Genomic DNA, 17,120 nt, shown 5'->3' with positions numbered 1-17,120 from the left:
AGAGAAACGTTCACAATTTGAAAATATACTGGGATGCAAACCAAAGTGCATGCGTGTCAGGGGTGGGTGTTCATTTCAAAAATGCTCCCATGGACAACCACCAGCTGAACCCAAAACAGAAAGGTCCTGATCTGCCTGTCTGTCACTGCTGAAATGGCTTGCAATGTCCCACCATCCCAAGCAGAGCAGAGAGCTCATCTCCCCAGCCCCAGATACAGTAATTCTCCCCACCTCAAAGGGCAGGTCTGTATCTGAAACCACAGAGATGTAGAAGCTGATGGAAATTGTATTCTTTGAGCCTGTGGGCAGCGCCCAGTGCCCTGGTAACATTACATTTGTTCCTTCATTTGCTGCTATTTAGTGGATTCTCAGAACAGCAGCATTGCAGTTAGGCTTACAAATTACAAGACAACAGACAAAGGGAATAAATGAGACAAAATTAAAGACATTACTCCTACCTCCCATAAGTTATCTCTGTAGTCTATTTTAACAGCGTGATTTTTCCAGTGTATGTTAAAATAGTATGAAAAATAAACCCTCCTAGAACACTAACTAGGCATTAATGAAAAAGCAGAATATTGTTTTGTGTTCTCCAAAACACAGAAAGAAAAATATTCCCACTAGATCTCATAATGCCTTTCCAGGGGAGAAAGAATCATAATCTTCTATATTGAAAAAGAGACTTAGCTCTTGGAGTCGGAAAGAAAATAAATTAATAAACCTAATTACACACTCCGCGCATGGAGGAATCGAAGGCGCTAAGTCAGCCCAGGAGAACCGGGCGCTTTGATTGTGTTCACTTTACAACTTCCCCTGTCACGGTGCGCGGCCCCAGGGAGGCACCTCCTGGCGCTCCCGCGGGGGCTGCGCGGGGCGGGCGCGTCCCCCGGGGCAGCTGCGCGGCTCTGCGCGGGGCACGGCGGCACTCGTGCGGCCACGCACCGAGGCTCCGCTTCGCCTCTCGGCGCCGTCCCGGGCAAACTCCGGCGGCGGAGCCTCCCCCGAGCTCACCGGCGGGCTGGGCTGCTGTGGCACCGCTCCCTTAAAGGCGCCGCGCCCGTGCGAGTTCGGGCTGAGCGCGCTGCACGCCCGGTGCCCGCGCAGAGCTGCGCAGCGGCGGCGCAGACAGCCCTGTGCCCGACCTCCGCCTGCCACCAGCCTCGGTGGGGAGCAAAGCGCTTGGCATGTAGGAGCGAAGAGAGGGAAAAGGTGCGGGGCGGAGGGAGGTGTGGGGGAGGAAGGCGGGAGGGGGGGGTGAAAGGGGGGGGGGGGGGGGGGAAAGAGCTGCCTCTTTAAATACTGGGGGCTGAGCGCTTGCCGGGGCGTCCGCGGCGGATCCAGCCTCCCTCCCTCCCTTCGGCCGTGCCTCTCCGGCGCTCATGCCCAGCCGCGGAGCCGGCGGCGCGGCGCTCGGGCGCTGCCGCTGCGCGGGGAGCAGGAGCCGCGCCGGGCCGGGGCCATGATCCAGCGGCGCCGCCGCCCCGCCGCCCGCTCGCCCTGAGCCGCTCCCGGCGCCGCGCAGCCGCCGGCCCCGCGGGGTAAGTTCGCGGCCGCCCGGTGCCGGGGGAGGGCGGGGGAGGCGCACCTGGCCGGCGGCCCGGCCCGGCTCACCTGGGCGGCGGGCGGGTGCGCTCTCGGCCGTCCCAAGCTCGGACCTCCCGACCTCCCCCGGCGCTCTCAGCCCCCTTCTAACAGGTGGCTCGGTGCCTGCCCTCTCTCAGGCGGCTCCTGCGCCGCTCTCTTCCTCCTCGCCGCCGCCTAACAGGTGGTGGTGCCGCCGCGCCTTCCTCCGTGCAGGTAGGGAAGTGTCGTGTCCCTCCTTCCCCCGTTCCCGAGGGGCTCCCGCAGCTCTGGGACGCTGGTAGGGACTGCGCTGAGCGGGGGGAGCCGCGCTCATGCCCCCGCTGCTTCTCTGGGAGCCGCTCACCCGCGCCCGCCCTCATGGCCCCGCCGTGTGTCTGTCGTTGCAGCGGGCATGGGGAACCAGGTGGAGAAGCTGACCCATCTCAACTACAAGGAAGTTCCCACGGCCGACCCGACAGGTATGGACAGAGATGAAGGGCCCAGGATCGGGGTTTCCTACATCTTTTCGAATGACGATGATGAGCTGGAGCAGCAGCAGGATTCGGTTCATGACCTGGGGGGTGAAAACCCTGCCCTGCAGCCCTACGATCCCCAGCTGCACGAGGTGGAGTGCTCAGTCTATTACCGGGATGAGTGTATTTACCAGAAGAGCTTTTCAGAGGAGGACACGCAGCTAGAGGAGGGTGATGAAGGAGGTGGGGGGCATCTGAGCACCTACACCCCGGAGAACCTGCTGAATAGGTGTAAACCAGGTGACCTGGTGGAGTTTGTGTGCCAAGCTCAGTATCCGCACTGGGTGGTCTATGTCGGGGATTTTCAAGTTGTGCACCTGCATCGGCTGGAGGTGGTGAACAGCTTCCTCACCGATGCCAGCCAGGGCAGACGGGGCCGCATTGCCAACCAGCTGTACCGCTACAAACCCCTCAGCCCGGCCGTGGTGGTGCGCAATGCCCTGGAGCAGGTGGGTTGCAAGGATCGGGACTTGAGCTGGAGAAACTCTGAGTGTTTTGCTGCCTGGTGCCGATACGGCAAGCGAGAGTTTAAAATCGGCGGGGAGCTGCGCATAGGCAAGCAGCCCTACCGATTGCAGATCCGGCTGGGTGACAAGCGCAGCCACACGCTGGAGTTTCAGAGCCTGGAGGATCTGATAATGGAGAAGAGGAGAAATGACCAGATTGGTAGGGCTGCTGTGATCCAGGAGCTCTCCAGCCACCTGCAGGCTGCAGAGGAGGAGGAGGAAGACCATCATCATCCAGGTGCTCAGACTGCTGTGGAGTAGCAGTCTCAGCACCACCATACTGCTTAGCCTGGGTGATGGGGATTAAAACTGAAGGCTGCGAAATTGAGCTGTTATAAGCCCTTTGGGCTGCTTCGGTGCAGCTTCGTTCCAATCACATGTGAAAGGAAGGGGGAAAGCTGATTAAGTGTCTGTGCTTTAGTGCTTAACTCCTTCAGTGCTTGCTGATAAAACCCCTGACTTATTTGTAGAGGATAAAACTCAGGGCAATTCTACCCCTCTCCTCTCTCACTTCTTTCCCTTCCTCTCTGCCGTGTTTGCACGTAGCCTTTTCCTCAACCATCTGCCAGTAGGCTTGACCCTACAAGATTCTATATGCCTTTGACATCTACTTATCAGCAGAAGTTAATAGTATTTAATACCATTAAGAAGTAGTCAACAACTTCCAGGACATGACCATGTAGCTCTGAGTATGAGGATATTGTTTTCCCTTCTCTGCTGCTGTTTCTCTTCAGCTGTGGCTTCTGCTGGTATTGCAAGGAGCTGTCTCTCGCCTGGTTCAAGGCTCTGTGGGTTAGTAACCAGTCTCCCAGAAGGTGTAAGGCAGAAATCTCCACCAATTTTAACGAAATGGGTTTGATGTGCCTGGTGCCTTCATAATTGGTAGGAAGCTGAACGTGGGCTGGGGGACCTTCTCCTTTGCTATCAGCATGTGGCTTTGGGGACAGAAGATGTATTTATTGCTAACAGGTCCCAGGGAAGGAATTTTGCTACCCCAGTTACACTCTGCACACTAGCATGTGCTGGGACTCCTACAGGCAGATGCTGAGCTGTGTCAGGGCTCATTACAGGCTGCCTTGGCTTCTCCTGAAGCAAATGGCAGAGCTCCTGATTATGTCTGTAGTACACACAGAGGTAGTAGAAGCAGGTTGCTTATATGTAAGAGCATGTCTTGTGTAAGCTGTCCCTCGAGAGGGTGACCTCTTGGCTGGGTGCTTATGGCTGTGAGCATGGCACAGGTTCTGCACCACAGTGAACACAGGTCTGTGATGGAAGGGAGCACAGGCTGGAAGACATTACAGGCAGGGGCGTTTGGGTGTTCCAAAGCAGTTTCCTCTTCATTAGGGATTTCATGTTTCCTTTTTTAGCTAATTTCTATAGTATGCAGCTGAGCTATAGCATTAGAGGAGAGGACATGCCTCCAAAGTTGTGTGAGTCCATCAGGAGGGGGAGTGCAGTGCTGCCTGCCCTGAATATTCCCTGAACTTTTTTTCAGCTGTTGAACTGATCTCCCACACAGGCAGCACTGTCAGGTCTTTGTCCTAGGATCTAGGGTATGTGAACAATTACTGATTTGGAGGTAGTTTCTAATGCAAAATTTCTTCCCCTTAAAGCACAATATGATGATGTGAACTTGAACACAAGCTTGAGTTAATTTAAATAATGGAAGCTAACAGTGTGCTGTAAACTTGAGGCATAGTTAATACGGTCTTCCCCGCAGCTGTTTACAGTTATACCACAAATAGCAAAGTACTCCATGTCCTTTCCACCCCTGGGACAGGAGCAAAGTTTGTCATTTAACAATAGGTAGATACAAGCTTTCAACTAGTTAAGATTATATGAAGCAACTTTGCCAATGTGAGCCAAATAGATTGTGGTGTCATGTTTTCTGCCTAGAATATACAAGCTAGGATTTGGCCTATGAAACACCCATATCCACGGGAGAGTTTAACACCAAGCTCCCTTAGAATGCTATAGCTCAGGTGCCTGCACTAAGTGTTGTTTTTTTCACCAATATGCAATTGAGTTATACTCAGGTTACTGTGGTTGTTGAGCAGATGTCTAACCTTATTTTGATAGGATATCTACCCATATCTGATTGTGATAGGGTTAATATGTGGATGTCTGCACACAGGTTTTATACAACTACCAGTAACTACTAAAAGCTGAAATGATCACTGAGACAGTCTGAAAAAGAGTGGAGAAGAGCCTCTCTGTTGTACTACTGACTGATAGAGACAACAGATTATCTAGACTGTGAGCAAATGTCTAGCTGTGATTTCTTTCATACTGAAACCTTGTACATAACAAAGTTTATTTCACTGTGTAATATAGCTATGTAAAATAATATTTTCCTAGAGATATTTTTGAAAGTTTAAAAAAACCCTTCATAACCTTGCATTTGAAAGTAAGTTGTTATGCACGTTATTTTCCAGTCCTCTGAATGGGTTTATTTTTCATTCATGATCTAAAGTATATTCTAGGTCATAAAGTATAGAAACTGCTATAAATGTCAAATATTACGTATCTACAGGGTACTAAACAGTAAACTAGTTGTGAAAATATTTTTCCCTTGTGTCTGAAACATCAGAACTATGACACTTAGCCATTTCTCTCCTTCTGAGATAAGCCAGACTGTGCAGGCTTGTTTTCTATTCTTTTTTTTTCCACTTCATTTGTTTTAATAAAAAACGGACCAAATCTGCTTGGGAATGGAGAGCAAAGCTTCTTTGACTAACTGAAATCTTGTCTTGTGCTGGTCTTGGTGCTTCTCTGTACCGGTCATGCCTTTTGGGATAAATCCCCCACAGGCACAGGGCCTTAGGAAAGAATTCCAGAGCTTGCAGTGCTTTGCTAGGACAGAGAGCGAAGGGGGAGCTTGTCTCACAGCAGAGTCTGGCATGCATTCTGCTGTGTTCTAAAACTTCTGTGCTCCTCTGGCACCTGGGATACAGGTGTTTGATATTTGGAATTTTAAAATTTCCCTGCAAGCTATGTTTGGGAATTTACTGTCCCCTGACATTCCATTATGTGTAAAAAGTAGAAGAGAGGAGGGAACCTTGGCATTGTTTTTATTTTGTCTGAAAGAGGGCTACCTCTATACAAGGATTTCTTATTCCAGCAGATAAAGATGCAACTGTTGAATCTTTAACAGGCAGGTCCTTTTCCCCTACCTGTTGATTAGGCAGTGTTATATAATAGGTGCTACTAAACACCTCTGCACACATTTCTAGTTTTAAAGCCATGGACCTGTAATGACCTGGATGCGAGAACAGAAATTATTGTAGAAGCACATCACAACTGCTTGGTTTCTTGTCTTTGTTGTACTTTGCTCAGTTACTGTCTGCAGAGTAAGCTGGGATTTCTGGAGCTTGATTTAAAAAAAAAAAAAAAAGATCTCCCAGGAAAACTGACTCTTTTATATATGTGTCCACTTCAGGACTTTTGCATAGATCACAAAAGAGAGGGAAAAGGAATAGATAGAAGTGTTCTTCTCTGCAGCTGCTTTAACAGAGAAATGCAGGTGTGATCCCTCTGCAGAGCTTGTGCTTCTGCAAAGGCTTTAAACCTGTACTGAGTTTAAAGTTTTGAGTAGACCTTACCTACCTGAGGCCACTTGAGAATCAGTAAGCCTATTCCTGTGCTCGAAATTAAGTGTATATTTACATTTCTTTGTGAATGAGGGTCTGGAATTTCAATGTGAGGTCTGGTGGGAGCGTGGAGGATCTGAGGTTGCATAATCAACAGGGGAGAACAAGCAGTGCAGTGAAAGCTGTTTCTCAAAGGACCTCTTGTCCAAAGAGAGCTCATGGAACCCAGCCCAAACTTTGGCCTCAGTTTCCCCCTGGAGATCCAGGAGCTGCACTGATTTGGTGAGAGGTGTCTTACACAGCAGTTGTAAGCTAAGCTGGTGATCTGCTGCAGATTTCTCTGGTATCTTTGTCTTGTCATGCTTGAACTTTCCCTTGCGTTTTTAACATTTAAAGTTAATATAATTTGTTTTAAAAGCCCTTTGATTGTGCAAACATTTAATCATCTATATGAATTTACTCATTTGGGCATACCTACTGCTGCGAATATCAATATGCACATGTGAAGGCTGGCAAGACTGAGCCCCAGATGTGTAAATGTAGCTCCAGCTAGGAAATGTAGATGAGCACTCTTATTTCCCTGGAGTATTGGCATGTTTGATGCAAATAATGCCTTGGAAAAGGTGTTATAGTAAAACCTACAAGTATCTGTTGGTTGAGTAATTTTAAAAACACAGTTTAGACATTCACCTTCCATGGCAGTGAACAAAGACATAAACTGAAGACTATTTTGTTATCCCTGATTCTGTGTGAATGCACAGTATTGGTTACAGCAACTCTAGAGCTCCTCTGGCCAACATGGTAGGCAGTTGTAGAGTAGGCAGGGAAAATTCCCAAAAGCTACTTCAAAAACTGTATTTCTTACTTGGAAAAATGTATTCTTCAGACTGAAGGACCCTAGACTATGGAAGTAAACTTTGAATTGTTTTGTATAAATGAAACCTTAGGCAAACTCCTTTTGTTCATTTGATTTCATTATTCCACTCAGTACTGTAATAGGTGATATTGTGTGATTAATCTGTTGCAGATTTTGAATGTAATGGTGGTTTTCTTTTTCTCTTCTCCTTTGGTTAAGTTTTACCAAAGGTCTGTCTCTGGGTATGTGAAGTGTGTTGTCGAGTGGTTTCCCACCTGTGCTTTTCTGACAATTAACAGCACCAACCATAAAGCTGACAGCCATGTAGGAACAAATATTTTTTGAAAGCAAAATGTTAATTTTGTATGAGAGATCAGAGACTGGTAACTAAGTAGAGGTAGGAAATACATTGTTTCCAACAGCAGTTTCTGTTTGCAAGAAATCTACTGTTAATTGGGTGTGCTTGACTACTCTTAAAAATCAGTGTGCAGTGATAAGGCCAGGAGTATTGTATCACGGGCTTAGACTTTCAGATTAGGCTTTTTCTTTAACTGTGAATAGGAAGAAATCAGGCTGATTTTGAACACCAGTGGTTTAGATGGTTCAAATTCCTTTGCATTAATACTGGATTAGAAGCTTTCTTTAAATGCACACTTGAAATTCCTGACATTGTAACACTTCATGAAATCATTCACAATAAGAAGTGTAATCACAAATACGATTTTTTTCCACCATGAGCATTTTCTGTAAGCTGTCTTTTGTCAGTAAATGTTGAATTGTTAGTGCAAATATCTTCTTTTCCTGAGAAAGAAGTACACATCATTGATTGTACCATTTCCTTCAAAATGAAGGGCATTGCATAGTAACTCAAAAGAAATAAAAGATTTATAGTATCTTTTACAACCTTTCTTTCTTTTCTTTGTTTTTTGAATGGCATGTTTTTCTCCAGCTTTTTGAAAAAGTCATAATTTCTCATGATGGATGCATCAGACACAAAACAATCAATATTTTCACTGCCTTCACGCACCAGATCAAAATCTAACTCTTTGGTTGTGTTTTTGCTACAAAGAGAGAGGAGGAATAATCTCTATACAAGGCCAGACTATCAGATGCTTAATAGGTGATAGCTGTATTAAATCCAATGAGGATCTGGCTCATAATTTAATTTTTAAGTGGAAAATTAATTCAGCAGCAGATCATATAGTATTAGCTGGCACTGGGGCTTGTCTTGTCTGCCAGCAACTGCTAAAGGAGCAGATGTAGTGTCTGCTAGAGGGAGAAACGAGAGAACAGAACTCAGAGTTTTTGGGGAAATCTGTACAACTGTTCAGTTTGTGTGGTGGTTTGTCTCGTGGCTGGTCCATGGCTGGTGTGGGATCTGTGTTGTACCCACACCAGGCTTAGGGACATTTCTTAATCAAGGTGACAAGGGTCGTGTGTTGTGGTAAGATATATCCATAGGGTAACCATTGTTAATTCATTAAAGCCTTCCACTGGGTGCATATTCACAATGGCAAAAACAGTGATACAACCAACAAACTGTACTTGTCCTCAAGATCCTGACCACAAGGAGCTATTTAAATCTCACACAAAAGGACTGAGTCAGCTCCAGCAAGAACTCTTTGAATAAAACCATCCTGAGGAAATCTAGTTGTAACAAGATGAGACTTCTGCTGAAAGTATCGGTGGAGATTTAGCTCTTCTGTGGGTGGCAGCTGTCCGTGACAGCTGTCTTATAGGTGAGAGAAAGTGAGACAAATTCTTATATCAGAGACAGCAGCTGTCAAGGCTCAGAGCTGCAGGTGTGAATTTACCATAATATCAAATTTGTAGCTCTGGTATGCATGGACTTAGGTGACTTTGAACAAGATGTATGAGGTACCCAGCTGTGCTCTATGTGACTGCAAGAGTGCCTCAATTTTCAGGTGTCTGATACTAGATTTGAAAACATGAAGAACCAAAAACGTGATTTGGGTGACTGGATCAATATGTGAAAATCCCTGCTCAGTTATCACCTAGCACTGGAGGCCACTGAACTCTGAAGCTTCATAGTTTAACCTGTTTTTTTGTGCATGTGTGTTTAGTTAATCACCAGAGTGTTTTCATAATCTTGAAGTTCTGGGTCTTTTTTTTCACCCCAGAGTTTCTCCAGGTACATAAAGTAAAGCAGTCCATTAATTCTCACAGCCCGTGTCCATAGGGAGGGAGATCCAGCAAGCAGGATCTCCCTCCCAGTGGCTGCTTCCAGAATGTATGTGACATCAGATACCGAAAAGAAGCATCTTGAAACGGACATTTGCATTTCCCTTTTATGTCAGAACACACCTGAGCCAGAAATAGGATAATGTAAAATGCATGTACAGGGATGCAGACTGTGACAAGGTCTCTGCACTCTTGCCTGGTTGCTCTGAGCCACTGGACTTCTACAGAGAGGTTTTCTCTTCAGTTCCCTCTTCAATCCACTGTGGGTCACTTCAGTACAACACCCATGAAGGTCCTCACACCACAAAAATTTGGAAATGATGGGAAGATTGAATCCCCATCATCCCCAGGCAGAAGAGGAAATCAGTTTTCAGTCTTCATGCATCCTGAAATTCTGCTCAGATCTCTGGGATACTCTATAAAGTCCGACCACTAACACCTCCATTGTTGTTGTAAAGGTGCCCAAGTTGCAATTTGAGAGTGGTTGCCTTTTGCTTTTTCCAAAGAGCTCTGCACATGGCCAAGGGCAAGGGGCCCAAGGACTAGAGGGGAAAGGAAGGGAACGGGGAACAGCAGACTTGCAGAATCATGGCAAATCCAGAGAGGTGGAAGGGACCTCTGGAGATCCCCTAATCTACCCCTTTGCTCAAGGCACATGCAAATGCAGCAGGTTCCTCAGTGCTGAATCCAGTCCTATTTTCCATAACTCCAATTATGGAGGCTGAGGACTTCTTCAAGCAACCTTTTACCACTTATATGGTAAAGGTCCTTTGTGTTTGAGTTTTGTCAAGGACCTCTTGATCATCCATGGCACCTCTGCTTGACTTCTTGCACACAGGAATGGACCATTTTCTCTCTGTTTTCCAATCCAATAAGCACAGACTGCCTGTCCCTCCTTCAGCTGAAGGGTCAGACTCCCTTGTAACCTGGAGTGCATCCAGTCAACCTCCTTTTCATCATCTGTGTAGCTCCACAGCATGCTGACCTCCTGCTGCAGCTCCTTCCCTTGGTCACAGATGTGCTCCATCACCACAGACCTGCAGAAAAGGAGCACCCTGCAGCCTGAGACTGCACAGCTAATTCCTCCCTGTGGTGAGGGCCCCAAGCCTCCACAGTTGCTCTCTCACTCTTACTGAGCAAGAGTAGATGGAAAAACTTGTGGGTTGAGATGAAGACAGGGACATCAGTGACACATGACTGTCACAGGCAAACCAGACACATAATGGGGAAAATTACGTGTATTGTCAACTAAAATATATTTGAATGGTGAGAAAGAAAGAAAAAAATTAAACCTTTCCTCCCTTTCCCCCATGACACCAAGGGGCATAGGGGTGGAGATGGGATGTAGCTGGTCCCTCCCAGCCCCTCCTGGCCGTTCCTACCTCCTTCCCCATCTCCCCTGTCCCAGCACAGGCCCTTCCCTGGGCTCCAGGAGTGTCTCTGCTCCAGTGGGGTCTCTCCAGTGCTGCCTGAGGGGGATCTCTGCTCTGGGCCTGCAGCCCCTCCTGCCCTTCTCCTCCTCCAGCCCCCCTTGGGGCGTCCCTCCTCTGCTGCTCCCTCCTTGGATGCCAGTGGCACGTCAGCACCATTGCTGAGCGTCTCTGTTGCTCTCAGTGCAGTTTCTGGCCCCTTCTGGGCAAGTGACTGCCCTTGTCAGCCACAACACATTGGTGGCTGTGTGCCAGGGCCAGCCACCACATGGGCGCATCTCTCCCAAACACTGGATGCAAAGTCCAGTGGAAATTAAGAACTCAAAGCACCCTCTGGTCAGGAAGATCTGGCAGAGCTTGTGGGAAGGGTTTGGAACTTGCAAGAAACCTATGTCAAATGATCAGTTAGACTCATTTGTCTCACTCTGGGTCACTGAGAACTGTAGTCAGTCCCTATGTCAAAACCAGAATTTGTTGCTAGCATTAAGTTAGTCAGCAGAAATTAACTGGGAATATTAACAGTTGAGGACCATATTAAAGTCTGTGCTCTAATTTTTTTTTCTCCTGAGCTTCTTCCATCCTGTCCTATTCAGAAGAATCGTTCTGGGACAAGCCCTGTTCTTTGTACAGTACTTAGTGTGATGAGGTCTCAAGGTGTTTACAAAGTATTAACTAACTCAATCACCGGAGGGCAGAGGAAATGAAATGAGTATGTTCTGGACCATGAAATAGATGACTCACATCCATGGAAAAGGTTTAATTGAGCAAAACAGGTACACAGGTGTACCTGGCTCACCACAGAAATTGTACAGGAAGATGAGCCTTGAGAGAGAAGGATCGAGGCACCCTGACAGCACACAGAGAAATGTGTGAAGTGCTTATGTAAATTGTGTCTGTGGAAAACACGTCTCTGTACACAACTCATCCAGCTCCCACAGAAGGCAGCTGGCAGCACTCCTCTTTACAAAGCTTTCATTAGAGCTGTTGCTCATGTCCAGTGGGGAAAAGGTGCTCTGCTGGGAACCTCAGCACTGCACACACAGTGAGGAACATATCCCTGATGCCCAAAGGTGTTACTCCTTTCATGGTGTTGTTTTGTCTTTGTGTTTTCTATACTTTTGTTCCTCAGCTTGTCAAGAAAGCAATGCACCCTTGAAAGGGATGTGCAGAAGAGGGAAACATTCAGTAGTGGGGCAGACTGGTGTGCACACTTAGCTGTGGTGTTCTCTGCTGCAACCTGTCCCCTGGAGCTGGGTTCTGCAGCTCTCACTGCAAACTGAAGAAATGAGATCCCCACACCCATACTTACAGGTAAATGGGCAGCTCACTCAGCTGTGTTTTCCTGGAAAGTGGTTTCAAACCTCTGCTCTGCCTAATTCAGAACACGGTCTTGAACTTGAGCAAATGCTTTAAGCAGTGCTTAGGGCCAGACCCATTTGCATTCTCTGGATCATATCAAAGCAGAAGAGCACTACCAGCAGGAAACAAGAAACCTTGTGGAAGTCTTGCAGCTACAGTGTTCTCTGGAGAAGTGGGACACCAAGGCTTCAGTTCTTTCAGCATTTGAGGATGGCAGTGACAGATCTCATCTCTTCCATGTGATAAACACAGCAGCACAGCACTAAGCAAGAGAAAGAGACAAAATCCCATGGTGGTCTGTTCAATGTCAGGCTCGAAGTGTCTCTGTAGTATCTGCTTCAGGTATGTTTTCAGGAGGCAGGAGTGCCCACAGCTCATGGTCATGCACAAGTGCATGCAAGATGATGTTTGGAGGTGTTGGGCCAGATCTCCTCAGCCCAGGAAGTCAAGGATGCCACCTTAAACATCAGTGGACAAAACTTGGTTGGTTTTACTATTATTATAACAAACTACAGATATGATTGAAAGACACATCCAACTATCAAAAAGGTAGTTTCTGATTAACCCCAAGGATAAAATAATGTATTCTTTCCATCCACAGCTCTGCATTTGTCCACCTTAAATAGGCCCTAACACAGGTTTTAGGGCTGTTTACAGCCCTTACATGTCCAGATGCATCTCAGATCCCGAAGTCTAATGAGTTCCCATCACATGGATTAATTATACAACAAAGCTCAGGAAAGAAAGCTGTTAAATCTTAAATTAAGTTATTAAAATATTACTTCAGAAATTCAGTAGCAGCTTTTAGCCTGTGGGAAGTGAGTCTTCAGGGAAAAACACCATTTGCAGGTGAGGTGGCACTTGGAGCCCTTATCATATTCATGGAGAGGAGGTGCTGACCCCTGCAGAGAAGCTGCAATTATAATGAGTCTCTTATCCAGTTATCTCAATACATTTGTGATGGAAGCTGAGGTACTAAATAAGATGCTAGCAGGATATAAATAATGAGGTGGTACATGGCTGTGTGTTGGAAATGAGCCACTAAAGCAAGATAATGGCAAAGGCACAAGCTTAACTTACATTGTGTTATTCCTGTGGGAAAGGGGGTGGGAGGATAATGCCACATGGAAAGCTGATTCCTCAACTTGTAGTGAGTAACATAACTCCATAGCCCCACTTGTCTTTGTTCAGAGCTGGAACAAGCAGAGTTGCATTATTGCAGAGGTCTAGCCCTAGGTGTGAGGCAGGATTCCAGCTGAATGTGTTCTCAAAGTCTAAACATACAAAGGCCGTTTCTGGCTTCACATAACTAAACCCATGCTGAGAAAGGGAAGAAGCTGCTGAATGCCTGGGCCTAGATTCGTCAAAGAATGAATTAATCAATGTCCCGCTGAAAAGGATTTGAACTTATGCATGACTGCTGTGATAGTCTGAGACTATCAGAGTATACATTATTTTATGGTGGTTTCTTGTTACTATGCAAAGCATAACTCACATTTCTAATTAAACATGTTAATGTAACACAGCATGTATGTGTCTCATGATACAGCATAGTAAAGACTCAAGTTGGGGTTTTTTAAAAGAGCAGTGATTTTTTTAACCACCAGCCCCAATGCTTTTCAACATGATTGTACGCTGCCCTTACCCTCTGCTGCAAAACCTGTGGCAAGAATTCCTAACAGGAACATCAGTCAATTGTACAGCAGTGTGTGTTGTGACGGGTTTGCTCAAATATCTTTCACTGAGATAAAGCAGTTTCAAAGAAAAATGACACTATTGTGAATTTTCCCTATTTTGTAACTCTATACGGCCAGATTTACAGATTGCTGAAATGCTTTACTGCTTTGATTAAAGAACAAAGAATTAAGTAAACTTCTCTGCTGATTTTAATGGAGAAAAATAATTACTAGTAATCACATTCCTTTTTAAAGTGCATTACACTGTTAACTGGCCTGGCCTCCCACAAGCTAAATCTATAGTCCAACAAAATAAAAAAATGGCTTTCCACTGAGACAGGATCAAGGATGTATTGTGTGTAGCTGATCACTGGTGAACTGCAGCAGAGAAAAGAGTGATTTTTTTTTTTTGTAAATGAGATTGCAGCTAATGCCTTATAACTACTCTGTGCAATATTCCGTGGCATTCCCCTTGTGACAAACTGAGTACATGAGAGCACTGAGCTCCTTGCTAACTGAAAGGCTGAGGTTTTTTGAAGTCTCTGGTGAGCCTGTCAACTCCTCCGTGATCACAGTAAAAAGGGACGTCCCTTCGCAGCCTGTGTTAGAAACCAGATATTCCATGCAGTCACATTTGCAGACCATAGCTGTGACTGGCATAATGACTACAACATACTTAATGTTCCAGTTGTCCCATAATGTGCCATAGTGAAGAGTGAAGGGCTGGAGCTGGGAGGCAGTCCTAGCCACCTCTTTTTAGGGATCTGGTTACAAAGGAAAAGTATTCCTTTAGTTCCCATCCAAAGTGCTCCCGGATACCAAATTAAAATAAACCCTCAGTTCTCTGTTCCGTTATGGCTTTTCCTAGATTCATGGCTAATTGTTCTGACCAGCAGGTTTCCTCAGGGAATCATTATTAGGTCTCTCTTACCCTCCTTTTTCAGTCACTTCCTCTCCACTGAGCTGATGGTTTCTGCAGCTTGAAAAGGTCTGTCCACCCTCTTTGCTTTAGCTCAGCAGTCTCCACCTCTCTCAGGGCAGCAGCAGGGTTAACTCACCACTCCGTAGCTCTGACAGAGCTATTGGAACAGTAGCATTGTTGCAGGAATAAAGGCATTATAAAAAGAATCATTCTTCAAATAATGCAGAGATTATCAGAATGTCTCATTCTATATACCTTTAACAATTTCTACATGTAGACCAAGAACAGTTCCTTGCTGTTCTCTAGGGCTTTTTCACCCCAAAGTGTCTTCAATCAGTAGCACACCATCCCTCTTCTGTGTCAAGCTGGTCTTGCTGTAAAGTTTCTACTTCTCTCCCTGCCACCTTCTTGAACCACATAAAAATAGGATATTTCCTCTGTGACCAAAAGGTATAGGAGACTGCAATTCCTTTAGGGAATGTACTTCCTTGCCTGACCCATTTAACCGGGAACACAATTGATAGCAGAACCTGTAGGAGATACGTAAATTCATAACACCGATGAACAGTCTGTCAGTGCTGAATGTTGGAACCCTGGGTTCAGAAAATTTAGGTTTATGGGATATAGTAATATACATGTAACAAGATGGAGAATTTTGGGTGTAGGTTAGTTCTTCTTTCTTCTTTCTTCTTCACAAGCCTGGGTGATCTGGTATTGGTTCAAAAAACCTGCAGTGCAGAACATGAATGATTAGTTACTGGATTATAAGTAAAAATAAATTAGTTGGAATTCCGTAATTGGGAAGTTTGGGCTTTAAAAGGCCTTGGAAGGTAGAACTCGGGGGCCATTTCCTCCTTGTTAACTTAGAGGCACATTATGTGCAGCTGTGCCATAGATAAGAAATAATAAATATCTGAGTCAGAAGAAAAGCTCGGCTTCTCCTGCATTTTAATCTGAACTCTGAGTAAAAGAACTCACAAAACAGATGCAAAGAAGAAAAGAATACAACAGAAAATTTAATAGCTGAAGATGCCCACAGCATCTGTCCCTTCGCCGTCTGATAGACCTTGAATAATAAATGACATTGCTGCTGCCACAGGTGGTCCCATGATGAATATTTTCAGCCTGGTTCCTTAGAGGTGTGAGCCTAAGTGACTGACGAGCTGTGCTGTTGTGTGTGTGTTCTACCTGGGATAGCAGTTCTCCTTTTGGGAGAGGGCTAGATGAGGAATCACCACCCAGCACAGACACCAACATTGCTCACTGCTCAGCTGAACATTCTCAGCCTCACTGTCTTGCAGGTTCCTCTGCACAGACATCATTTCTTGGGCATGGGGATCTGTGCCAGCATCCCACCCCTGCACCCTTCCTGTGTGAAATACCTGATGCCCTTTAGCTGCTGCTTCACATTCCTGGAATAGGCTGTGGTTAAGGTGACTATAAAAACACTTTTAAGAGTTCTTTTTTTTTTTTCTCACAAGAAATTGTCACTGAGATTACAAACACCTTTCAAAGATACTTGCCTAAATATGCCACAGAGAAACAACAGATGATAACATTGCAAAGCAGACATGTTGTCTGTGTCAAGATCTTCAAAGCACAAGATGTTCTTTCTTGGCCTTTTGGACTGCTTTGCTCCAGAGATTGTAAAGGGTTGAAAGAAATTCTCTGAAAGCTTTTGATGTCCTGATAAATAACCATTTATTGTCTATCAGTAGCTGAGGTATATCAATGTATTAAGCTTATGAACACTACTTTGGGCCTGCTAGCATGTAATTTTACATTGCAATAAGAACTAAGATTTTTCTAATACAAGTCAAGAAGTTCACAGAATTTAGTCATTTGTGTTGCAGGAGAGCATTTTGTGAGCCTGATGTTAGGCAGGCAAATGATGCACCTGGTCTGACAGGGTTTCTTATCTATAAAAAAAGACAGACTTCTCTTAGAATTAATCCAATCACCCAGATCAGAAACCCTCAAAGGCAGCCTGTCTTTAGAGGCTTCAACTAGAAACAACACTTAGTTTGCTGGATCTCAACTTCCCACCTGAATAAAACCTATCACATGTGGTGACTCCTTCCTTGGGAGAATTTTCACATGATTTTAATATGATGTCATTTAATTAAATAAAATCTACTTAGAAGATCATAAGCAAACTGCAAAAAGGAAAGACAACAGTAGAGGAAATGACAACAAGGTTCATAAATAAAGTTTACCAGGGCTAGATCTTTCTCTCTCTGCTATGTAATGAGACCAGAGACCTCCATATTCTCTTCTGAATCAGAGATTTATGCATACAAATGGCCTATGTGTCTTTTAGGTGATTTCTGTTTTCTAGTGCCACCATGCTTTCCCAAAACCAAAATGGAACAATTCTAGCTTGTCTGCTAATTAAGTGTAAAGTTGTCTGAATGTCTTTATTATACAAATTTTAGTGTGCTCATTGATTGGAATATATTTTGCTTCCCCTTGCTTCTGATCTT

General features: G+C 45.4%; 1 protein-coding gene across 4 annotated transcripts; it reads left to right on the top strand.

Annotated features, from left to right (window-relative positions):
- Positions 1-1,034: 1,034 nt before the first annotated feature.
- Positions 1,035-7,951, top strand: LRATD2 (LRAT domain containing 2). Of its 4 annotated transcripts, none has more exons than XM_069005479.1 (2): positions 1,035-1,186; positions 1,971-7,951. In XM_069005479.1, the coding sequence occupies exon 2, from the start codon at positions 1,976-1,978 to the stop codon at positions 2,861-2,863; it is 888 nt and encodes a 295-aa protein (XP_068861580.1). In that variant the 5' UTR covers positions 1,035-1,186; positions 1,971-1,975; the 3' UTR covers positions 2,864-7,951. The 4 variants fall into 4 exon arrangements, with proteins under 4 accessions (XP_068861580.1, XP_068861577.1, XP_068861578.1 ...); XM_069005476.1 differs by having other exon boundaries at positions 1,036-1,209; XM_069005477.1 differs by lacking the exon at positions 1,035-1,186 and adding an exon at positions 1,331-1,538.
- The last annotated feature ends 9,169 nt before the right edge of the window (positions 7,952-17,120 follow it).

Source organism: Aphelocoma coerulescens, chromosome 2 (genome assembly GCF_041296385.1).
Source record: "Aphelocoma coerulescens isolate FSJ_1873_10779 chromosome 2, UR_Acoe_1.0, whole genome shotgun sequence".
Classification (NCBI taxonomy): domain Eukaryota; kingdom Metazoa; phylum Chordata; class Aves; order Passeriformes; family Corvidae; genus Aphelocoma; species Aphelocoma coerulescens.
The sequence above is the reverse complement of the archived record's forward strand: the minus strand, read 5'-3'. Positions and strand labels throughout refer to the sequence as shown.

Bases quoted from the DNA above. Each gene is read 5' to 3' on its own strand.
- LRATD2 (XM_069005479.1), top strand. From the start codon at position 1,976: ATGGGGAACCAGGTGGAGAAGCTGACCCATCTCAACTACAAGGAAGTT.